Genomic DNA, 23659 nt, shown 5'->3' with positions numbered 1-23659 from the left:
GTCAGGTTGTAAACGCTACGTCTGCTGCTGATCGTCGCCTTGACGTGTAGGGGCGGTTTGTGGACGAGCTGTTTCTGTTGGTTTACTGTTGTTTTTTTGTTGATGACTTCCCATCCTGACGCGAGCAGTCGAACGTCCTTGCAAGAAGAAACATGGTGGCACGGGTCATCGTTCGTAAGAGCTTGGAGTTGTGGGGTGGTCTGGGGTCGCGCGGAGTGTGGAGGTGGAGTCTGGGGAACGGCGATGCACGAGGCGGCTGCTACTCTCGCGAACCTTCACCCATCGGGTCATCATCGCAGCGACAGGCGCGACAACAACCATGCTGTCTATAATCGCAAACCCCGGAAACATGCAGTTTGACGCTTGTTGCTTTATTTTTAGGCGCGAAAAGTGGCTGGGAACCCTGCTCTTTGGCCCCCAACCTTTGACGCGACCGCGTACAAACAGTCCTACTACCGCGCGCGAGGTGCGTGCCGTTTCCTAACGACACTCACTATGAGCGACACTGCATACGCCAGAATTGAGTTGCAACCGTTGGCGTCGGTGCAGCAATCGGAAGGATACGAGAACAGAAAACCGACAGGCACGGATGGAACGCGTGCTTCTTCCCTGTCAGGACGTCATCAGGGCAGCTCTTTCACTGCAAATCCTGTCATCTTCAGAAGCGTATCACAGACTCGGACAGTTCTTCGCGATGCCTATGCGAAGTCAATGCCGTTCCTTCGCGAGTCGTACACCGAGTCGAAACCGTTCGTCCGTCAGGCTACGTACCATGTCAAATCCACAGTCACGCAAAGATGGTTCATCCGACATATCGTGGGGTTACTCACTCTTCTACTTTTCGGACTCTTACCCTGCATCTTGTACTTTCGGATACTCGAAAATCCTTTTTCGGTACAAGAGGCAACATGTGACGGTTACAGGCCAAAATCAGACAATGACAATGGGATCCAAGGTCTCTTCACCATCGACCGAGTCTCAGGTGCATTTCCCTTTTGGTTGGCCAAGCTCTTGGATACCATATGGGACTTGGCAGTTGGACGAGGGTTTCAGTTCGTGTCGTCATGCGTGGCCTACGTTGTCTTCACCAGCGCAGTGCTCCGGACAATAGAGGTATCGCCTATCCCGTATAGGACGTTCATCTCCCTGTCTCAAGACGGACCAACGGTATCGAGCATCGTTTCGCTTCTCGCAGACATCACTCGCTATGCTCGAACTCGGACGACCCTGCTTTTCGTCTGGGTTACCTTGTCTACCCTTTACGTAGTAGCCATGCCGACCCTGTTCTCTACCATGACTGGATATATCAGCACCTCCAGGGCGTTCACGCAGATTCCTTCATCTACCGGCTCCGGCCTTCAGTACATTCCAAGGGATGATTTTTTCTTGGGATTAGTGATTCATGACCTGCCAGGGATTGCGAATAATACGTGCTTCCCTACCGAGGAAGTTGACACTCCGGTACACCAAATGTTTGAGCAATCCAGCCAATGTATGTCCGCTTGCCCCCCACACTTTCAAACAAGGGACGAATACTGACCTGACATAAAGGTAATACTACTTCATGCGCAGGCTATGTCAATCGTCGTCAATGTAAGGCCAAGACCTTGGAGAGTGACGGCTATAATGATTACCTCCCATGTATGCAGTGCCCTTTTCGATTGCGCACGACCGTTGACTAACAGGCGCGTAGGGGTTTATTTCAGCAATGAAACCTACCTATTGTATGGTGATTACTACAACTGTAAGCTCTACTTCTCCTGCCCTTTCTTAATATCAACCACTTACCTTGCACAGGCAACGCCACGTTGAATATGACTGTAGCTGGAAAAACTTTGGCGTGGAAGGACGGCCGGCACCATATCGGCGACCATGCGGGTTGGTGCTACGATGGTAAACCGTACGGCGATCGATACATGTACGAGAAAACTCAGTGTATGCCCGACACCAAAGGCGCCCGGTACCACTGGGGCTTCTCAGCAACGCTAACGTCGGTGGTCGTCATCGTGCACGCAGTGTGGGCGCTGACGATGTATGCGGTCTGGCTCGAGGCGGAAGTCCATGGCCGCCTGTTGCGCGAAGGGTACAACTTGACGCAGCTGCGTGGAATCTTTGTGGTTGCGGCCGCTGCGCAGGACACGACGGGGATGGAGGTCGCGGAACTGAAGACGCTCTCGACGAGTAAAGTGGAGAAAGAACTGTTTGACAAGGGTGCGAGGGTCGAGTTTAAGCAGCTTGAGAAGGAACTGCCGTATGCGCACGTAACGGCGTTTGAGGCAACATGATGATTATGATGATGAACGACAGGAACGCGAACGGCAGCCGCGCGTGCGAGCGACTAGACAATCATATATTCAGTATTACATGCATGACGAGTCGGCACAGCGGACGAGGCTGTTTCACGACGGGCATCACCAACGTCGGCATCCGAGGCGAAGGCGTGATCGAGCGACGGTCCTCATTCGCCGTCGCATGTGATGTGGGTGCTCGCAGTTCTTGTCCGGGGACGATCCACGGAGGCCGTGGGTCCGGAGGAGACTGTTATGCGTGGAGCTGATGGAGCCGAGAAAGAAGTTTGCAAGTGATGGACCAGCAAGACGCCGGGGTAGGCAGGCCGCCCGCTGGACACGCAGTCGTAAGACGTTGCCTGGCCAGTCCAAGGCCCACCCGCCTAGACGTCGATCGAGGAGGGCCGCGCACGATGAGAGTCAGAGAGGTCGGATCGTGCACCTGCAGGGCCGAACATTCACCACGCACTCACAGCAGCACAAGAAATTTCTGTCAACAGCGACGCCACCAAGCCACTGCCGTCGTGGTTGGGTTTTCGGAGCTGCATCCGTCGGACGACTGCAAGGGCAGGGTGACGCACCGCGCCAACCATTTTCCCGTTGCGGGCAGCACTAAGCATTTAAGCTTGTCTGGCTTGACGTCAGTGCTAACGACTTGACCGTGCCAAGGCCGGTCAAGTCGCTTGGCCCCCCGACGTCTCGTCCACCGCCTTAACCCTCCCCCTCGTCGTTTTTATCTCCCCGGGCTCCAGTATGAAATCACACGGCCCACTCTTTCACCAGCTAGTCGCCTCTCCGCGAGTGACGGTGGACCATCTCCCGCAAGCCAACACTAACACCGCCAATCCCTCCATGCCTGGCCTCCGGACGTCACGCCGTGCAGCTCGCAAGTCGCAACTCTTTTTTTTCGCTGCTCCGCGCAACTGCGAAAAAAAATGGTCCCTGATATCATCATCGTACTCCTCCACCAGGGTCTGAAAAATGCGGAAGAGTGGGCCTGCCCACGCACCTCTTGTGCCACGGGGAGGCTATAAGGGGACTGTTCTCTCCTCTTCTCCCTCCACCAGCAGCTGCTCCTCGTGATTCTCTCCCCAGACTCCCGTCACGACCACAGCCAGCATGGGCTTCTCAGGCTTCTCACACACCGGCTTCCTCGGAGGGAAGATCGGAGGCAAAGCACTCCAGATAGGCGTCTGTATCACTGCGTCGTCTGGTTTCCTGCTCTTCGGGTAAGCACACGGCGCTTTCAACGTCCAAGGCTTTGCGACGCTGACTTTGCACTCTCCAGTTATGACCAAGGTATCATGTCTGGCATTATTACGGAACCTATGTTTGTCGACTACTTCCCTCAAATGGACTCGGACTTCAAGGACGGTGCCATCCAGGCTCTCGTCGTCGCTATCTACGAAATCGGCTGCCTTCTCGGATCTTTCATCATCATTGGCTGGGGTGACAAGCTTGGTCGCCGCATGTCTGTCCTCATCGGTACTCTCATCATGCTTGTCGGCACTGCTATCCAGGCTGCTTCGGTCACAATGGGCATGCTCATTGTGGGACGAATCGTAACTGGTGTAGGCAACGGCATGAACACTTCGAGTATTCCCGTCTGGCAGTCCGAAATGGCACCGCCCAAGATTCGTGGTTTCCTCGTACTGTTCGAGGGTGCTCTGATCACTGGCGGTATCATGATTTCGTATTGGTAAGTTGTTGATCAGCACGGCACGTGCTTTATTGGAACGCAAATCAACTGACCGATCATCAGGATCAACTATGGCTTCTGGTTCGTGACGCAGTACGGCTCCTTCCAGTGGCGCTTCCCCATCGCGTTCCAGGCCGTATTCGGTTTCTTCCTGATCCTTGGTGTTTTGGCCTACCCCGAGTCGCCTCGCTGGCTGCTCAAGCACGGCAAGAGGGAGGCCGCGCTGGAAATCATGTCACACCTGCGCGACACCTCGATGGACGACCAAGGAATCCAGAAGGAGGTCCACGACATGGAGAAGATCAACGCCATCACCGGCGGCAAGAAGCTCACCGTTAAGGAGTTCTTCAGCCAGGGCCCGGAAATGAACCGCTGGAGAGGTCTGATTGCCTTCACTTCCCAGGCTTTCCAGCAGATCGGTGGTCTGAACCTGGTTACCTAGTATGTTTTCCCCCGTATTTCCCCAAGCTGCAAGACCCGTATGCTGACCACCACCAAAGCTACGCGACCACGGTTTTCGAAGACTCGCTCGGCTTTGACCCTGAGCTCTCCCGCCTTATGACCGGCTGCCTGGGTACCGAGTTCTTCATTGCGGCGCTCGTCGCCCTGTTCGTCGTCGACCGTCTCGGCCGTCGCAAGCTGATGCTTGGCGGTGCCGTCGGCATGGCCGTCTCGCTGCTCGTTATCGGTGCCTGCTTGTCTGCCGGCACCAAGCCTCCTGCGTATGCCGCGACTGTCTTCATCTTCGTGTACAACTCGTTCTTCGCAGTCGGTTGGCTGGGTGTCACCTGGCTGTACCCCGCCGAAATCACGCCCATCCGTATCCGTGCCGAAGCCAACGGTCTGTCGACGTCCGCCAACTGGATCTTCAACTACGCGGTCGTGCAGCTGGCGCCGATTATGATCAACAAGATTGCTTGGGAGACTTACTTTGTCTTCATGTGCTTTAACTGGGCTTTCATCCCGGTTGTGTACTGGACCTTCGTCGAGACCAACGGTAAGTTTACTCCGACAAATAGGCATGTACCATAGAGCAACCACTAACGCGCAACACACAGGCCACCCTCTTGAAAAGATGGATGCCATCTTCGCCGAGGCGTACGAGAAGGGCGAGAACCCCGTCAGCACCGAACGCCGTGTGCGCAAGGGCGAGGTTCTCGACATCGAGAAGACGATGGAGGAGGCCGAGCGCGTTGCCGAAGCCCGCGGCGAGGCGCAGCCGCACTCGGACTCGGACGAGGACAAGTACGGCGCAACGCGGAAGGAGCAGGAAGGTTAAGTCCTGACCTGTGATCTTGTGTGCACGCTTGCCAGCGTCTCTCCCATCAGCCGTTGGCCAAGGAGCAGCATATGATACCCCCGCCATTGTTCAACAGTGTGGTTGGCGGGCTGTAACAACATCACATCGACATATGTCATGAAGGACGGGGAGAGAACGACATCGCGCTGCGACGAAAGCGGTGGCGCGGATGTTATTTTAATGGATGATAGGGCCAAGAGATGGAAATACTGTCTTATTTGGTGGGAATTTAATGATACCATGACAGAAGGGTTTGATGATGATGATGAGGGAGGGGTTGGGGGAGCGTTGGAGCGATGGATGCTCTTTTGGTTGTATGACTACCCATGTACTTTGATGATACCATGATATGTAGAAGTTTGTCTACCTAGCTATATAGTTAGGCTATGAATTTGGGTTTGGAAAAATTGGTTGCGCTATGATTGCTGTTGGTGATGGGAACGAGTGAATAACTCACTGGGAGGCAGGCAGTATGACTCCACAATGCAGAATGTAGAATGCAGAACGCAGAACGCAGGGCGCGAGACGCAAGCATCCCACCCACGCAGACGGACTCGGCAGTTGCTGCCCTCCGTCTCCGGGCTTCCACTCCCCCTGACCACCACATCAGCTCAGCGCTTCACTTGCCCGCTCACCCATTGACCATTCCCGTCCAGTAGACTACGTCCATCTAGTCCCTACCAACATGGAGGCGACTTACCGTAGGAGTACCTAGGCATCACCGCCCGGAAGCCGCGGCACCCGCGCCCGCCCGCACCCGGCAGCCGGGCAGCCGGGCAGTAGTCCCAGCCGTGCCGCGCGGTGCCGTGCGGTGCCGTGGAGGAGTGGAGGAGTGGAGGAGTGGAGGAGTGGAGCATCGGCTCCGGCACTGACACCAGTAAGGTAGGACTTGGTGCTGACAACAGCAAAGGCCCAAAGAAAGGCAATGCAAAGGCAAGGCAATGCGGTGAGCGCCGCGCTGACGCGATTGGACTTGGTCCTGGCAGGGCAGGGCAAAGGCCGCAGAGCCTACCTCCCCCCCCCCCTAGCTATCAACGGTATCAACGGTATCGGCATCGGCAGCGTGGGTATCTCTCCTTATCGCGCTCGCGCGCTTGTTGGCTCGCACACGCTTCGCACGCTCGCCATGCACGCTGCAGGGGAGGCGGGGGAAGGAAGCAGCGTGCGTTTTGCACCCAGCGCCCAGCGCCCAGCACCGACCCCCCAACACACACACACACACGGAAGGGACGAGAGTGGGAGCGTGTGTGTGTGCGCAGGGCCATTGCCATGGCCTTTCGCCCCCGGATGCGCGAACACGTAGCACGCACAGCACGCTCCCGCTGCTGCGCGCCCCTTGGACCCAGCTCGCGCTCGCGCTCTTCCCCGTCCAAGTGCCCTTGCTTACTCCGTAGTTACTGCCACTGCTGCTCTCTCATCAGCGCTGTCCATGCAACACGGGCTATCGTACTTATCGATTGATTGGCATGCCATGGCATGGGCGGCGCTGCGTCTGCCCTCTGCTCTGCTCTCCTCTGCTCTGCTCACGTGCCCGGTCGTAATCGCAATCGGCGGCTTCGCCACCGTAGGAGTAGGTAGGCCTCCATGCGATTGACCGGCCGTGTCGCCCACTACTACAGCATCACCACCGCCAGTCCAAAATAGAAACGCCGCGTGCCTCGTGCCTGGCTGGCCGTCTGGCTGTAGGGACCAAGGGGCAAGCAAGCAACAGCACTGTCAACTGATGGACGAGGTACCGAGACCAACGACCAGACCACACACGCCCAACCTCCTATCCCTTGCGCCCTCGCCTTGTGTCCAGCCGGTCCGACCAAGCTCTTGGAGTCGCAACTCACGACTCACGACTCGTCCCCGTCCCCCGTCGCCACCCCATCCACCCACCCTCTAGTCAGCACCAGCCCACACCACGATCCGCACCGTGCACACACACACGCGCGTCTGTCTGCACGCACGCGCTCCGCTCCGCCCCGCTCCGCCACCCGTACCCGCAAGCCATGGCGCCCGCCGCCCAACCAGACAAGCGCAGCGTCCAGCTACCTAGGCGGCTACGTGTGTCGAGGTCCAGGGACTGCTTCCTTCTCACGAGTAGGCCCCGTCATGGCAGGACGTAGACAGAGCGCGTGGCGTGATGCCGAGCTTACGTGTTGCGGGCTCGCGCGGGTGAGGGGAGGAAGCATGCAGCCGTGGCAGCCCGCCAAGGATGCGGTAACCAGGTACCTAGCGCTTGCATATTGTATGTGCGCCTGTCAATCCTCACGAGAGGGTTTAGTTAATAGCGTCGGCGCGCGGGCTCGGTAACCATGTGCATTTAGCAGTGGTGTGTCGTGCCCTTGTACAATTGCTCTTTAGTGGTTTAGGCGGCGAGAAAACTAGAGGGGCTTCGGGGCCTTGAGACATGGACTTGTGGGGTTAACGACGCGTTCGGAGCGAGGTTGCGCAAGTGCGCAATTATGTGCAAGAATCTAGGCTCTCTATTATTGCTGCCAACAATATGGGGTATCGGACTAGCTATGCCAACGGGGGACGCGAACGCAGCCCAACCACAATCTTAGCGACGGACTACCTACCGCATCAGCAACGACATTAATGGCTGATGTACTGGAACACGGCGCTAACGGCCTTCTCCGCCGTTTCTTGCCTGAGCAACAAATCCTGGATCTTCGCCATCGGGCCTTCGTCGCCATCGTTGACAAAGTGGTTCCAGCTGCTCGTGTCACCGTACAGCATCGCTGGCGCCTTGATGTGCTGCCTGCCGTCGGACCTGCAACGCTTGCACTTGAACGTGTCGTGCGTGTCGCTGGTGGTGTTAGGCTGGTACTGGAAGAGCTCTCGCAGCGAGTCGATGGAAAAGTGGCGCTCGACATCCTCAGCCGAGTCGACGACACATGATGAGAGCGCCGACTTGTGTGACTGGCGCTGAAAGATCTTCTCCTCGATGGTACCTGTCGCGATGAAGCGATATACAAAGCAATCCTTCTTTTGGCCATCGCGCCACACACGAGCTAGGGCTTGTTGATCAGCCGCGGGATTCCAGTCAGGATCGAAGAGGACGAGGCGGTTGGCGCCGATCAGGTTCAGCCCACAACCACCGGCCTTACTACTGAGCAAGAAGACAAACTCGCCGCCCTCAGGGTCATTGAACTTGTCAACGAGCTTCTGCCGCTTGTTGACGTTCATTGTCCCATCAAGGCGAAGGCACCCATAGCCTCTTGAGCGACAGAGCTTGTCGAAAACATCCAGCGTCTGAGTGTAGTTGCTGATCAAGACGATCTTATCATTCGTATCCTGGCGAATACGAGCAAGCATACGATCCAGGACCATCATCTTGCCAGAGTACCAAGATTTAACATCTCGGTCACGGCCCCGAGCATCTTTTGGAACGAAGTCATCTGGGAAGCAGCTTTCCGAGCCTGGCAAGTCCGATGGAAGGTCGAGAAGGTCAGGGTGATTGCAGAGTTTCTTGAGAATATTAATGGCCTTGAGAGGCTGGCTTCCTTTGCCGCGGAGAAGCTGGCGGATCTCCGGCGACTGAATGAAGAGGTTGTAAAGGTCCTTTTGGAAGGGTGCAAGGTTGCAGAAGACGACGTGCTCGTATTTGACTGGCAGGTACTTTGAGAGGATGTCGTTCGTTCGGCGAATGATGAATTTGTTGACAAGTGTAAGCAGCTCCGAAAGACGTTCATCACCCAGCTTCCGGTCCTTGTCAGTACCGTTTGCGTCACGGCCTCGCAGGATTGGAAGTTCGAAGCGTTTCCTGAACTCGTTCTTGGTTCCGAGATAATTAGGATTGGCAAAGTTGAGCAATGCAAAGTATTCGGATAAGTCGTTTTGGATAGGAGTGCCAGAAAGAATGACGCGCTTCTGGACGTTGAGATTGTTAAGAGCCGTAAATGTCTGGCTTTCATCATTCTTCAAACGATGTCCCTCATCGCAAAGCAAGAGTCCGATCGGCGTATTCTTAAGTTCTTCTACGTTGAGTCGAAGTGTTTCGTAAGACACAATGAGTACAGGACGGACCACGGCACGCCCGCTTGCTATTGACCATTGCCGAAGCTGCTGAGTTAGTTCTTCTTTCGAGGCTTTGCCATCAATAGCGAACGGGGTGATTGCATCTTTGCCAAGCCACTTGACGAGTTCGTTGGCCCAGTTCCTAACCAAACTGGAGGGACACGCAATGACGCATTTCTGGATTGTCGATTTGCCGGCCTCTGGCGATTGTTTGATCAAAGTCCACATCAAGGCGATGCATTGAAGCGTCTTGCCTAGACCCATTTCGTCTGCCATGATGCAACCATTGGCTTTGGGATCAACAAGACCTGTAGTACAACGGTAAAGGAATCTTACACCCTCTACCTGATGTGGCCTGAGAACCTTTGCAAGCCTAGGATCGATGACTACCGGAACTTTCGGCCGTTCATCGACCTTCTTCTTCAGTCCAAGTATGTCCGCCAAGCTCTTGTGAACAAGCGGAGCATCTAGCTTCGGCGGTTCAGGTTCGTCAGTTTTTTTCTCTCCCTCTTCCAACGGAGTGACGGGCTTGTCGTCGACAGTCGGATCATAAAGCACAATGGCGAATTCTCCAGCGGGGTCGTGCAATGGCTTGGCCACAAATACTGCACCTTGCCGCATACCGAGCAGGGGAGCCGGCCTAGCCGCATTGTATGCACCCGTGTCCTTGTTTTTCAACGGAACTGAGAAGCGTTGCCGAAATGTCGACTCCTTGTCCTTGACCTTGAACACCGGGAATTTGTTGACATCCCTGGTGGCGAGCGCCAGACGGTCTTCGTTTGTGTACGGTTTGTCACCGTCCACCACATCACCATCAGCTCCGGAGTAATCAACCTTCCTCCTTTTCCTTGCCGGCTTATCCGAGGCACGTGTAGGTGTCGCTGAGCCTGGACACTTGAATGGCTTTACGAGGCGATCGAGTGATTGCGGCGTGCCGCCATACAGGGTGGAAACGCTTTTCTTCGAGACGGGCGTTACATTCTCCTTGTCCTCCGTCAGAGTAAGGCTTTTGGACCGATACCTGCGCTTTGTCAGTCCGGCTCAAAGAATGTAGCTCGACATTATGGCATACATCTGAAGATGCCGACACAACAACGGAGGGGATTGGCCGTGAAGAACGTTTGTGTCACACACAAGGCCACTGGAGAAGACAATAATGCAGCAGAAAAGGAGAAAAACTGACGGCAGTGGCGAAGAATGGACGAACGAGTGTTGTTGCGATGGCGAGGTTGGGGCGTGGAGTTTCGGCTCGACGCGTCGCGACTTAGGCTCCAATCGCCACAAGCGCCTGATCACGTGCGCCAAGAATTCGGCTAGTCTTGAACGGCTCCTCACCGACGTCAGCGGGCTGTTTCAACTTCACTTTTTTTCATCTTTACTTCGTACTTCATATGTGAGTTCTTCAGCTTGACACTTTGCTGGAAGGCTAGGGCAAAGTAGGTCCAGCTGTTGCCGTAAGAGACATTCGGTTCCGCAAATCGCCGCTCATGTGTTACGCTCATAATACTTCGGTAGTAAAGTCCCTGAGATCTCGACAGTAAATAATTTGCCCGCTCTTTTTGACTGGTTAATCCACCATTGACTGCCTGCAAATCGGGTCAACTTTATCTACCGAGTACCCCCTTAGGCGCAGATGAGTACGCAAAACCTGACTGGATATAGCGATAAACGCAGCACGCTTTTCTAGCCGTCTGAAATTACCGGCTGACTTAAGCATTGGAGCCTGACTTGACTATATGGTGGCGATGCGGATGGACGAGGTAGACGCTGCCAAATGATGTGGGGTAAAATAATAGCAATGGGGCGGAGTATCGGTGAAGGCAGAAGGGTGATGGGGCGTATATGTGGGGCAAAATAGGCAAGACGTCGATGCCTAGGAAAAAGGGTATTTCTATACATAGCCGCAACTCCATCTTACAACGTCAGCATTTGGAATCAAAAGATATACTCAGCGGTGCCTTTAACACCGAAAACTCGAATACGCCTTTCGTTCGACCACCACTCGACACGATGCACATATTCGAACTTCCCCCCGAGCTCTTCATGAGCATCATGGAGCAAACGGTGGTCACGCTAGAATTGCGCCGGGCGCTAAGGGCGCGGCTTGTTTGCAGTATGAATCACTCACTGTTTGGATAAGGCTGTCATCATTACTAACAAAATCCTAGAAACCTTTGATCGAGGGCTCACTGGTGCTATCTTCACGACAGCAGCCATAGAAAAACATCGTGACAGCTATGGTTGGGTCGGAAAACCAATTCCCGCAAAATGGCTTGTGAAATTACTGGAGATTCGGGCTCTGGAAAGGCCCAGGAAACACAATCGGCTCCTTGACACAGTTCATGAGACGGTTAGTAGAATTATGCATCAGTGTGGAAAAGAGGATGAGGAAATGAGGTTCGCCTGCCTGTCGTCTGTCTGTCAGGCTGTTGCAAGCTGGTATCATTTTACCGGCTGGCTTATCGATGCCATCTCTGAAGATGAGCCGTATCACCATAATGAAACTGTCATGATGCGGGGTTGCCTAGCAGCAGCAGCCTGGATGGGAAACAGCCAACTCGTTGAAGCATTCAGCGGGGTAGACGACATAAACGACGATAGCAGTGACCTCCCATCCGCGCTTTGGGCTGCGGCTCGGCAAGGCAACATGGAAATATTCCAGCAACTTTTGCACAAAGGTGCGAGAGGCACCATTTCCTCGAATGGTGCGGCTTGTTTGATTGGTTCAACACCCTTCCAATCAGCATGCTGGGGAGGTAATAAGGAACTGGTCCGTCTCCTCATGGAAACGAATCCTAATATTGAGCCGGCCGACATTGAAAAGGGCCTTCGGTGCGCTGCTTCCGGAAACCATGTGGAGCTGGTTCAATTCTTGTTGGAGCGTTTCGAGTTCAGGGAGGAGGCCAAAAGCGTAGCTTTGCATGGCGCTTGCTTCTATGGAGCTGAAGACACCACTCGTCTAATGCTTGACAGAGGTACCAGCACAAAGTATCTCAACTATGCGTTTAAGTATCTCCAACCCCTTGCAACTGCTTCAAAGCACGGACATTTGGCAATCGTTCGTCTGCTAGTGTCAAGGGGCGTTGACCTCAATTTCAGTACCGGCGCACGGCATCCGGATGCAGTGCTCCTTGCTGCCAGCAGAGGATACATTCGTATTGTTGAAGTGCTGCTCGACGCCGGAGCTCAAATCACGACCTCCATCGACGACGATACACTGGCACGTGTAGCAGAGAGAGGCCACGAGGACATGGTTAAATTCTTACTGGACCGCGGATATCCTATCGGCAAAGGCAACAAATATGACAAAAAGGAGGGAGGTGAAGGCAGATTCGTACTGGGCTCTGCTTGTGAGCAAGGGCAAACGTCAATTGTGAGATTGCTTGCCGAGTACGGCGTCGATATTCACAGTCCTAATTGCTACCGTATTGAGGAGTTACCGATAATTACAGCGAAGAGGAATGGTCATGACAACGTCGTAGATACACTACTTGAGCTTGGTGTGCAAAAGCCAAAGGAATTAGACAGCATCCAAGGGAAGAAGAGCCCGTTTTTGTTGTAGCGATAGACTAGTCTTTCATATATCATGTTCCTTTGCCTTCAATGATATTCTCAACAGCAAGTTCAACATTACTCCCGCACTGTATACCTACACATATAAAAACTTGCACTATTCACCAACCATGCAAAACTAACTAAACCTTTTATCTTTCTCACTTCCCATTGCCGCCCTCAGGTCTAGTATAGCCGTGCAAAAAGCAAAAACATACGGCAGCTGGGATTCGCTAGTGGTCACCCACCTAACTACTAATCAGCCGGTTCGAGGCTTGTGTATGGCAGAGCGGACGGGATGCCCAATTCTCCTCGACCTATGGTCGTATGTGCTTAATATGGCTGTTACTATAGTATATATAGTGTCAATGTTGTTGCCGAGTTCCCATCTACATGAAATTCTCTAATTATTGTTCTGAGACTCCCGTCTAACAAGTTTGTTTGGTGAGAGTTCTGTTGATTGAAGGTTTCTCTGAGGGTCCTGTATATACACGTCTTTCTTCAGCCAAATGACGCCGCCACGTATTGATGGCTCCGCAAAACTCAACTCCGACCAGGGTGACTGCAGTTGCGCCACACAACCAACCCGCCGCGTCCTGGTCGCACCTTTCCATCAAGCTACTTATTAACCAGCTCATCCATTGTATCACACCGAGAATGCCTTTTCGTGAGAAGTTGAAGCGAATTTGGCGTCGGAAGAAACGTCCCGTGCCATCCACGAAATCCACAGCTCCACAGTCCGATGAACGACAGGGAACACCAGTCAACTCGCGCCCATCTAACTCGAGTCTGCCGGCCAACCCGAGCCCGCCAGTCAACTCGAGTCCATCAACCAGTGTCCAACAGGCGCCTCAAACACTATCTCTACAAGCTTCCAATACTCCACCACAAACTAAAGCCAGTAATGACGGAGCACTCGTCGCGAAACCGGCTAGTGAACCTTCAAAAGCACCGAAGTCTGCTTTCGACAGAGCAGTCCAGCAACTCGACCCCGAGGCGCGTGCAGCCTTCAAAGATGCCAAAACTCCAGAGAAAATCCTACAACAGGCTCGAGATCTTGGAGAGAGCCACAAAGAATCCACGGAAAAGCTGTCGAAGGGCCTTGAAATCGTCACGCTCTCCATCAACCGTTTCCAATTTCTCGCCTCTGCAGATCCGTCATCAGTCGCTCCTCTTGTGATGGGTGGAGTAAAATGCATTATGGACATCGCAACAAACTACATTTCGTATTTCGACCGTCTCGTTGGCATTATCGTCGATTTCTGGACTATTTGAAGCCTCTAAGGCTATTCACTAAAACAAAGCTGAACTTGGAAGAAGATATCCTTGTCGACGTGTACATCGATGTTTTGGAGTTTTGCCAGAAAATCCGATCCATGTTCACGGAAAGTGATGGTAGTAATACAAAAGGCCCAGGATTCTGGCAGAAACTCAAGTTGAGCTTCTCGGGACAAATCGATTCCGAAACCAAACTAATCCAAGAGCGTCTGAAGAAGCATCGCGACCTTGTCCTAGAAACGGCTATAGCAAAAATCTTGAGCGGACTAGAAGGTATGTTTTCCAACATCAGTCTCTGCCACGGTGAGTGCAACTATTAACCAATTACAGAACAAGGCAAAGCGGACATGCTTAGATGGGTCTCCTCTGCAAACCACGAGAAAGAGTACAACGACAACCTGAGAAGAAAACACGAAGGAACAGCAAACTGGCTACTCGACGATCCGAGATTTCAGACTTGGCACAAAGCCCCAAACGGACACGCTTTGTGGTGTTTTGGAGGTCCCGGAATGGGGAAAACTGTCATTGCTTCTAACGTAATCAACTACATCAAAGTTCAGTCCTCCCTCGATGACAATGTCGGAATTGCTTTTCTCTTCTGTCAGTATGACGATATGAAGAAGTTCGATCTTCCTCAAGTCATTCGAGCAATTTTCAAGCAACTTTGTTGAAAGCCACACATTTTTCCCGAACCTCTCAAGGCGTTCATAGCGAAAAACCAGAGCCAAGGGCGACAGCCTGATGAAGTCTCCCTCAGGGATGTTCTCTGGGGAACTTTCAAGACCTTTCACCAGATCTATATTGTCGTTGACGGTATAGATGAATGTCCCTTTTATCCTATAGACAGACGAGATGCATTAGGGCCCCGTGAGCTTTTTTTTTTTTTTTTTTTTTTTTTTGCAGTTCCTGCAGCAGATGGAGCCTTTACAAAGCGTCAAAGTTATTATGATGAGCCGCCCACTAGCTGACATCAAGGAATATCTCAAGGATGTTCCTTCTATTCAAATAGACGCACTCCACGTCTATGAGGATGTGAAGCTATACGTCCGCGAGTCGATTGAGGGAACAACTGCAACCGAAAAAAACGTGCAGATGCTCTCTAGGCCTACTACATTCCCGTTCGGTGATGCAGACTTCAAGGAAGAGCTCATTAGCAGATTGACAGAAATGTCGAAGGGGATGTAAGTTTGCACATTTCATGCACTGTCAAATCCGGTTACAACGGCTGAGCAATCAGCAGCTTTCGACCCTTCAAAGATATCTAAAACTTGTGCACAATTGTAACGTCAGCTAATATGAAAACAGGTTCTTATGGGTGCATTTACAGATCAGATCCCTCTTTGAGTCAAAAGATGAGGTTACCGTCCGAAAGAAGCTGCAACAATTACCTCCGGATCTGCCAGAAACGTACGAAAGGATGCTTTATTAAATCCTTCAAAACAGGGATCCGGACTCGAGAGCAATCGGTCTTATGTCTCTTGCTTTTGTCATGCATAGCGAACGGCCCCTCAACTTGAAAGAGCTTCGGGCTGCACTTGCTTACCAGGACGGATTCTCGCACATCAGTGACTGGACTGAAAAAAGATTTCTGGAAGTCTGCTTTGAGTTTCTTGAAATTGGTTGTGACAGCAGCGATTATGGGAAAGTCCGTTTTCTCCACTTCTCGGCACAGGAGTTCCTCCGTGGCATCTCGAACCAAACGTGGACAAGCAAGGGCACGGCTATTCCAGAACTCATATTCGAGAACGCCAATAGCCTACTGGCAATTTCATGTTTACAGTTCTTGTGCTGTAGCGAGTTTAAGCAGACCGTGGAAAGTTTACGGCTTTCCAATCGGGAATATCGCTTGACATCGGCAAGAAGGGAGTTTCTTGCTAACAAATATCCGCTTTATTGTTACGCAGCTAATTCCTTTACATCGCATGTCTAGAACAGTAAACCGGAGGGCAAAGGAGAAACCGTAACCAGCCTCTTGAAAATGGTTCGAGAGGTTTAACCAGCCAAGGGAGGATTATCTCCGCTATTATCGATGCTATAGAGTCCCCCAAAAAACGGAATATCTACCGTATTCCAGTTCAAGGCTTTCATGGGCGAGGCAATGGAACCACGCTGCTATACACTACAGATCTACGACATATCCCCGAAATCATTGAGAATGGCGAGATCAAAGCACTGGAAGTTGTCAATGAGACACTGTTTGCTGTCTGTTTGATCAGGGATTTTGAATTGATTTCAAAAGTTCTGGGAGTCGACCAAAGGGCCGACCGAGCGAGCCTCGTCCTCAAGGAAGTCTTACCACATGGTGATGATGAGCTCATCAGATACCTTATCAGGCAAGGCGGCCATGTAACACCAGACATGAATGAATGCAGTTGCATATCAGGATACCTCAGAGGATATTCAAAGTGCCAACCTGAGACGCTTGAAATACTTCTTCAACACGGTGCGGATCTGATTCGGGACCCTGCCGTATTTTATAAAGCTGTCAAGAATGGAAGCCTGGAGAATATCGAGTTTTCATCCGTCATGGAGCGGACATGAACGGAGGACGCAAGAGACCACTTGCGTTGGTCTTCAAGCGTCCTAAAAACCTCGGTTATTCTACCGAAATTGCTGAGCTTCTTATGGCCCATGGCGCGAAGACGGACCCTCGGGACGGATACCCAACTCCTCTTATGAGAAATCTACTTGGCCAGTCTGATTTCAAAAGTGATGGTATGGATACTACGGAATTTTTACTTCGAAAAGGAGCAGATGTCAATCCTTGTCATCCGATACATGGGACTGCGCTGCATTGTGCCGCACAGATATCAGACTTTAAAGTCGTACAATTGCTTTTAGACCACGGAGAGGATATGAAGGTTATGCCCGATAATCAAGCTACCGTCCTACACTTCGCTGTCCACCCATCTCATGGCTGGATCCAAAGAGATGATGACTGCTTCCGCACAGTTAAGCTTCTTCTTGACCGAAGTGCAGATGTAAAAGCCCTGACGTCAACGAACGACTCAGTTCTCCACACAGCCATGATTGGGAACCAAAAATTTAACACCTATCTGGTACGGTTGCTTCTTAAATCTGGTGTGGATATTAATGCCATTTCAGACAACCATGAACCCGCTCTTCACCTTGCAACAATACCGTTCGACGATTCCTGTCGACCATGTCCTACCGAGGTCGTTGACATGATCAAGTTGCTTATTGACTATGGAGCCGATACGGACCGCTTAGGAGGCAATTACGGGACAGCGCTCCAGGCAGCAGTCACAGCAGAGACTGATACGAGTCACTACCCACGAGAACGGGACTTTATGATAGCAGAAGCATTTCTCCAGCTCGGTGCCAAGGTGGACACAGTTGCTGGCCAATTCGGGACAGCACTTCAAGCTGCTGCTTACGACGGCAACTTAAAGACTACAGAGCTGCTACTTGACCATGGCGCGAATATCAACCTAAAAGGAGGAAAATACTGCACGCCATTACAAGCTTCAGTAGCGCCTCGCGAAGCCCGATCTTCTAGTTTGGAACTCGTACAATTACTAATCAGCCGTGGCGCCGACCCAAACATTGTTGGCGGAAAATACGGCACGGCTTTGCAAGCAGCTGTGCTCCAAGGGTCCCCAAAGTTCGCAAAAATCCTTCTACGTACAACGCGGATCCTAATATTACCGGGGGTGAACATGGTTCACCGCTACATGCAACTGCACTCCAGAAATCACCCGAATTTATGAAGCTTCTGTTGGGACATGGCGCAAAGGTCAACATTGTGGCTGGTCCATATGGCACTGCTCTCCAAGCTGCTGCATAGCCAAGTTGCTTCGTCGATTCTCTGTACGGCATTCGGGTTATGTCTGGGTCATTACCAGACGCAAAATGCTCCATGGAGCTCGTAAAACTATTGCTTGATGGAGGTGCAGACGTAAGCATCCCTGGCGGCATATATGGAACACCACTCCAAGCCGCAGCCTTTCGGTCTCGTTCAATTGAACTCGTAGAGCTTCTCATGAAATACGGTGCTGAAGTCAATTCCAAAGGGGGAACTTATGGCACCGCACTGCAATCCGCTGCTTTCAGGTGCAAAGACATCAACGTAGTCAGGCTTCTTGTGGACAGAGGCGCTGAGGCTAAGGTTGCCACCGGAAAGTATTTTACTGCTCTCCAAGCTGCGGCTTTCCGATGTACAGACTTGGCAGTGCTCGAGTTGCTTCAGAGCCACGGCGCCGACGTCCATGCCGTCGGTGGGAAGTATGGAACTGCTCTCAAAGCGGCCACAATGTGGTTCGAAGACAAGAATAAAACAACCTTTGCGGCGACAAAGCTTCTGATTGGCAGCGGTGCAGATGTCAACATCAAATCTGGAAAGTTTGGTAAAGCTCTTCAAGCTTCACTTGAGGTCGGCACTTCCCTTTACTTAAACATTGACCTAAGTATTCCTAAGCTTCTTTTAGAGTCAGAAGCAAACGTTAACGAGGAGGGCGGCAAGTATGGCACGGCCTTACGTGCGCGTATCGCCGATCCGTATCCGTGGAGGCAGCTTGAAGCCGAAAGGCTACTGCTACGATATGGTGCTGATCCCCACCCCGGTGCTGAGCGAGACTTCGATGAAGTTCACTCGGCTAGTAATTCTGATGAGGATAATTGGATGTAAGGGTGTTCAATCCGCCTAGGAGAATTTATTTACATTCATGTCTTGGATATGTTTACTCTGTTAGAATCAATATAGTATTTTTCACCAACGTCCAAACACCTTTGGCTAACAATTACTATAAGACCAGCTTCGGTTTAACTCTCGGTTTGCACTAGTAATCAGAAAAGAAATAAGTATTAAAACTATAAAATTGTTTAACAGTTGTACTCGAGACTTTCAAGGCTCACCTCCGCTTCCACACTATACCCGTCAATTACCCACTCTTCCGCATCTACCTCATTTCTCGCCGTCTCACACCACTCCACATGTTCCGCAACCCTTGGATAAACATCTTCACACGCCCGCTTCCCCATCCAGCAATCAAGATGCCCATACTCCTGCACCAAATGTCGCTGATACAGCTCCGGTCCAAAAAAGCTGCGCAACAAGTCATAATCAAATGCTGTGCCCATCGGGTCGTACACTGCGTTCTCCGCACCCGCAAGCAATATCACCGGCAGTCCTCTCAAACGCTCTAGCCCCTCTGGTGTAACGAGGCTGTGACCCTCACTATCAAGCACAGCGTTCGCTCGTCCGCACGCCATGACGTGCTCGATCAGTCTGGTGTGCATCCCGCCCAGCAGGGCCGGTAGCGCGCGGTGTGTGGCCCTGTTCAGGTTCGCGTGGTTCCAGCACCGAGAGTATGCCAGCGTGAAGCGATGGCAGGCAGGGGAGTTACAGAGTTCGTTGCGCGCGCCGACAGGGTAGAAACGGAGGAGCTGGTCGAGGAGACGTTGGAAAGGTGGAGAGGCAGGCGTGCTCGGGATGGGGAACCAGGGGCCAGCGAGGAGGGCATACGCGCGGGCAAGGATATTTGTGCGGCTTTTGAGCATGTTGGCTTTGCTGAAGATAGGGGTTAGGAATACTTGGCTGCATGTGAGGCCTTGGATCCAGTCGGGTGGTATTGTGCCGTCGAGAAGACCCATTGCTGTTGCTATTGCGCCTTGACAGTGGCAGATAATGTAGATCCTTTCTTTGTGCTGCTGACGGACGTAGTGTATGGCGGCAAGGATGTCGAGACGTGCATCGAACTCGGTGCCGCCACTTATGGCGGCGGGTGTGCGCCCGAAACGCGGTGTCACTACGTAGCAAGCGTGGCCTCGGGCGGTGAAGTACTCGATGGTGTTGAGAGGGATGGTTGGCAATGCAAAGGCATGGTGGTCGACTGACGAGCCGGGTATGAAGAGCAGTGGACGCTTGCTGATAGCCTCCTCTTTTGATATTGTGGGTGCCCACAAACGTATTGGCACCTCCACGCCGTCCTGAGCTGTCAGGATCTCGGTTTCCACTGGCGGCTCCTTCGGTAGGTATCCACTCTTGTCTGGATATGAGTAGTCCAGTGTGTCCAGTGGGCCAAGAAAGTAGTCGGCTATGTTTTTCGTGAAGTATGTTAGAAATTGCGAGATTGATAAGACGCTTTCAAGGAAGCCTCCGCTTGTCGAGCTAAAGCTTCTTATTTCAGAGGCGAATTTGCGCTTCGAGATGTGCAGAATGCCTCTCCCGGTAATGGATCCGTCTTCCTCAGTTATAGTAGTATAGAGCGTTGTGGTAGCCCTCCAAGTGTCGGAGATGGAGAAAGCCATGTTCGCGTCTATCGTCTTGTAGCCGTTCAGTGAATAGTTTTTGCCTTCAGTGCTCAGAAGCGGGAGTTTGTAAACCAAATTCGTAGCGTCTGATGTGCTCTGATCTTCGGAGAAAAACTGTATTTTCCCTCGAAGAACCAAGAGAGGATCTCTCGACAGAGCCCCGCAAGAGAATGTACCAGTGGCGATGGATGCATAACCAGTACATCTTGACACTGCTCCATGTCAGCATTTTCAGCCCCACTGGAAAAATCCAACTTACAATCCTCCACATTATAAGCGTCGACGCTCAGGTACAGCCTGGCAGTAGTTGATGATCCTTTTGCAACACTCTCCGCGACAACAAAATCGTCGATATCATCCCCGAGATAAATGTGCCCATTCATAACCTCTGTAAACCGGACACCGCTGGCACCTCCGGCTTTTCTGATCACTTCTTTAGCTTCAGCAATATCTGGAGCCAAGAGCGATGGCTTCTTTGGTTTTCCAAACAAGTTAAGATGGCCATTCTTTGTCTCGAAATCGATGTTCCAGTCACGTTTTCGAGTAAGCAGTGCAATAGATCGCTCTGCCAAGGCAGTGATTGTGGCAAACGGGTTCACGCCTGCAAAGATCAGCGATACGCATAGCTAGACACGTTCTCCGTACGTACCGAGAGCAGTGGGGATCACAGATCCGTCCACACAAACGAGACCTTCGTGAACTTCGGTGCTGTTGCCTGCAAACACCTGGCCGAGGTGGTTTGTAGCACCACCTTTTCCGGTTCCGTCATAGCTCATTATGGCTCCACCAAGTGGGTGAACTGTGATGCCATCATGCTGGCCGGATTCTGTTGTTGATCAGCTGTCAGTCACTTTGATGGATCTGAAGTACAGACCAGCGGGAAACGGCGAATTGATCAGTGTTCCACCGATGGCGTTGGTAGCTTTCTGTAAGACCTCATGGAGGTCCTTAACGTGCTCTTCTCTGCTCACGCCCAGAAACTGCAGAGATGGCTTGTCATTTTCAAGCGTGACCATGGCCTCATTGCTGTCGTGGGACATAATGAGATAGGTTTGTGTGCGATTGACTGAGCCTCCATTCGCATACGGTCCGAAGATTCTCGATTTAGCCTGATACAACAAATGCCGCAATCGGTCCATTATGCTGTATTTTTTAGGATTTCGCTTGTTGGGCAGGGCCTCCAGCGTTGTCTGAAGTGCGGGGGCAAGCGCTGTGGGGACGCAGCCCTCTTCGATGACATAGCCATCAATCACGTTCGGAGAAGCTTCCGGGCCTCTGTTGTCGATGATTCCAGTGATTGTTGGACCAGACGGGCTGTCTGCAGGGGCATTTTCGCTCCCGATGCCGTTGACAATCTCATTTGTGTTGTACCCTTCTTGCCGATTAACATACACTGATGTATATCTGAGCCACCAGACTCACTTACCGAAACTCAGTATATCGCCATTACCAGAAAGCTTTAGCCCTATGTTTCGCGATGTCTTTAGGCCGTGTTTCTGAGATCTTAACAAAATCTCTGTTGTTCCCAAAGCACCAGCTCCGAGGAAACAAAACTCCTTCTGTCGATGTCGTTAACCCCAGCGTGTCATCCTGCTGGAAAATAAAATTACACTCACTGCTCGGACCCACATCAGGTCACTGTAAAAGTAATCCTTGAACGCCTGTCTCTTGTCTCCGTGCCAAGCGAAAAACACAATATACCCATTGCCATCTCGATCGCGGTGAATGTAGCGGACCTCACACTCACAAAAGATTTCTGCGCCCCAGTTCCAAGCGTCAGGGATGTAGTTCATGAGCACCGAGTTCTTCGATCCGTCATTAACTCCAGTGCAGTCCTGGCCTGAGCCTGTCGATGCTTTCATCTCCACGCCGGCATTGTTCACACCGTCATGGAAGAAGGTCGTCTGTGGAACTCGGTAGAAGTTTTGTCCTTGGTTGAGAGCTTTTGCTTGCTTTTCCAGCACGGACAGCTTCTGGAGCGGGGGATAATCTTCAGGATAGGCCGTAGGTTGCAACATCTCTGCTGCTCGGGAGTAGTCTGAAACGAAGTTAATTCATATACGAACTAAGTGAGTAGTGCTCTCACATGCATCCAGAACACCTGGAATTTTGCGGATTTCAGGCGCCCAGGTGCCCATTGCCAGCGTCCGCTCGTCGCATCTAAGGAAGACGTTGGCATTTATCAATGATGTTCCGCCGAGTCCTAGCCAATAGTATCAGTTCTTATTCCAGCGGACAATCAGATGCCTCTTACCGTTTCCAACAAACGCACTCTGGCCTTCACCGAGCATGAAATGATAAAGCCCGGTAGGTTTGCCGGTATTAACGTCTTTGAGTAAGCCCTTGCCGGCATTTCCAGAGACATGAAACTCAGGGACTACCTCACTGATAGTGCTGGGATACTCCCCCGCTATTTTAAAGTCAGCAGTCAAAGTCAGACAGAAGTTAGCGGAGACGTACGCCACTTCTCTTTCCCCAATTCCAGAATTGCAACACTCTTCCCCGCTCTTGCCATTCTGCTCGCCGCAACGCCCCCACCATATCCTGATCCGACTACAACCACATCGTACTCTGGCCGCATCATAGATACCGGTCTGCTGAGCCGCGGGAATTTTGCCGAGTGTGGCGGCTCGTTATGTGATGCATAGTAACAGCTCATGCTTCGTGACAATGCAATGCTGGGAATAATACCCCAGAGCAGTGCCAATAGCTGATACCGTTCTACCTTTTTTCTAATGTTAACTCGTTGCAACGTTTTCGTTCTTATAGTGGTAGAAATGTGCAAATGAGCATGTAAAATACAGCAGGGTATGCTTTTTGAAAACCTTTGTAACGGCTAAAAGCTGCAGACTAGCTCAACCGTTGTAGCCAGTTTGATAATATGAGTATTGAGGCACCGGATCCTCATATAATCCTCGGGTGTGATGGGTCCAAGATCTTGTCCTTTGTAAGATTATAGTTCGACATATATGTAAAACACTGCCATGAAGGGCTTCATGGATTGTTGTGACACTCGGGCATTAAGGATTTGATCCTTACACCGATAAGACGAATTGATGAAGAGATAGCGTATCCAAGTCGTACAAAGCTGACGGACCTATATTTGTGTTGCCTATACTTGCCAAACAATGACCGGTTGGCGGTTGCCTGCATGTGCAGGGGAGAAATGCAAGAGATAAGAAGTACGGAACGAAAACCTGGTTCTGTTATTCGCTGCCTGTCAAAATAATCGCGAGACATTTCCTTGGTGCTAGGAAGTAC

At 51.8% G+C, this 23659-nt stretch overlaps 7 protein-coding genes across 7 annotated transcripts; 5 read left to right on the top strand and 2 right to left on the bottom strand.

Annotated features, from left to right (window-relative positions):
- Positions 1-495: 495 nt before the first annotated feature.
- Positions 496-2285, top strand: K452DRAFT_303955 (uncharacterized protein; the record flags this gene model as incomplete). The annotated part of the gene is made up of 4 exons (XM_033542782.1): positions 496-1492; positions 1573-1641; positions 1694-1744; positions 1798-2285. The coding sequence occupies 4 exons, from the start codon at positions 496-498 to the stop codon at positions 2283-2285; spliced, it is 1605 nt and encodes a 534-aa protein (XP_033402761.1).
- A 758-nt stretch (positions 2286-3043) lies between these two features.
- Positions 3044-5266, top strand: K452DRAFT_261219 (uncharacterized protein; the record flags this gene model as incomplete). The annotated part of the gene is made up of 5 exons (XM_033538571.1): positions 3044-3517; positions 3577-3987; positions 4051-4428; positions 4488-4984; positions 5046-5266. Exons 1-5 carry the CDS (start codon positions 3408-3410, stop codon positions 5264-5266), a joined length of 1617 nt encoding a protein of 538 aa, XP_033402760.1. The 5' UTR covers positions 3044-3407.
- A 2361-nt stretch (positions 5267-7627) lies between these two features.
- On the bottom strand, positions 7628-10515 carry K452DRAFT_240179 (uncharacterized protein). The gene is made up of 2 exons (XM_033537782.1): positions 10368-10515; positions 7628-10316 (listed from the first exon to the last, which is right to left on the bottom strand). Coding segments are annotated over exons 1-2 (2448 nt in total). The 5' UTR covers positions 10370-10515; the 3' UTR covers positions 7628-7870.
- A 181-nt stretch (positions 10516-10696) lies between these two features.
- K452DRAFT_354527 (uncharacterized protein) lies at positions 10697-12857 on the top strand (the record flags this gene model as incomplete). The annotated part of the gene is made up of 2 exons (XM_033545892.1): positions 10697-11408; positions 11464-12857. Exons 1-2 carry the CDS (start codon positions 11138-11140, stop codon positions 12855-12857), a joined length of 1665 nt encoding a protein of 554 aa, XP_033402758.1. The 5' UTR covers positions 10697-11137.
- Positions 12858-13504: 647 nt separating this feature from the next.
- K452DRAFT_293535 (uncharacterized protein) lies at positions 13505-15554 on the top strand (the record flags this gene model as incomplete). Its single annotated transcript, XM_033541587.1, has 5 exons — positions 13505-14101; positions 14152-14398; positions 14456-14763; positions 15029-15306; positions 15431-15554. 5 exons carry the CDS (start codon positions 13505-13507, stop codon positions 15552-15554), a joined length of 1554 nt encoding a protein of 517 aa, XP_033402757.1.
- A 1762-nt stretch (positions 15555-17316) lies between these two features.
- On the top strand, positions 17317-18647 carry K452DRAFT_192564 (uncharacterized protein; the record flags this gene model as incomplete). The annotated part of the gene is made up of 2 exons (XM_033535869.1): positions 17317-17799; positions 17934-18647. Coding segments are annotated over 2 exons (1197 nt in total), but the record flags the coding sequence as incomplete, so codon positions are not given.
- Positions 18648-18967: 320 nt separating this feature from the next.
- Positions 18968-23057, bottom strand: K452DRAFT_218057 (uncharacterized protein; the record flags this gene model as incomplete). Its single annotated transcript, XM_033536331.1, has 9 exons — positions 18968-20613; positions 20658-20999; positions 21048-21224; positions 21273-21773; positions 21825-21957; positions 22015-22436; positions 22485-22601; positions 22653-22808; positions 22859-23057. 9 exons carry the CDS (start codon positions 23055-23057, stop codon positions 18968-18970), a joined length of 3693 nt encoding a protein of 1230 aa, XP_033402755.1.
- Between the last annotated feature and the right edge of the window lie 602 nt (positions 23058-23659).

Source organism: Aplosporella prunicola, assembly GCF_010093885.1.
Source record: "Aplosporella prunicola CBS 121167 unplaced genomic scaffold K452scaffold_1, whole genome shotgun sequence".
Taxonomy (NCBI): Eukaryota; Fungi; Ascomycota; class Dothideomycetes; order Botryosphaeriales; family Aplosporellaceae; genus Aplosporella; species Aplosporella prunicola.
The sequence above is the reverse complement of the archived record's forward strand: the minus strand, read 5'-3'. Positions and strand labels throughout refer to the sequence as shown.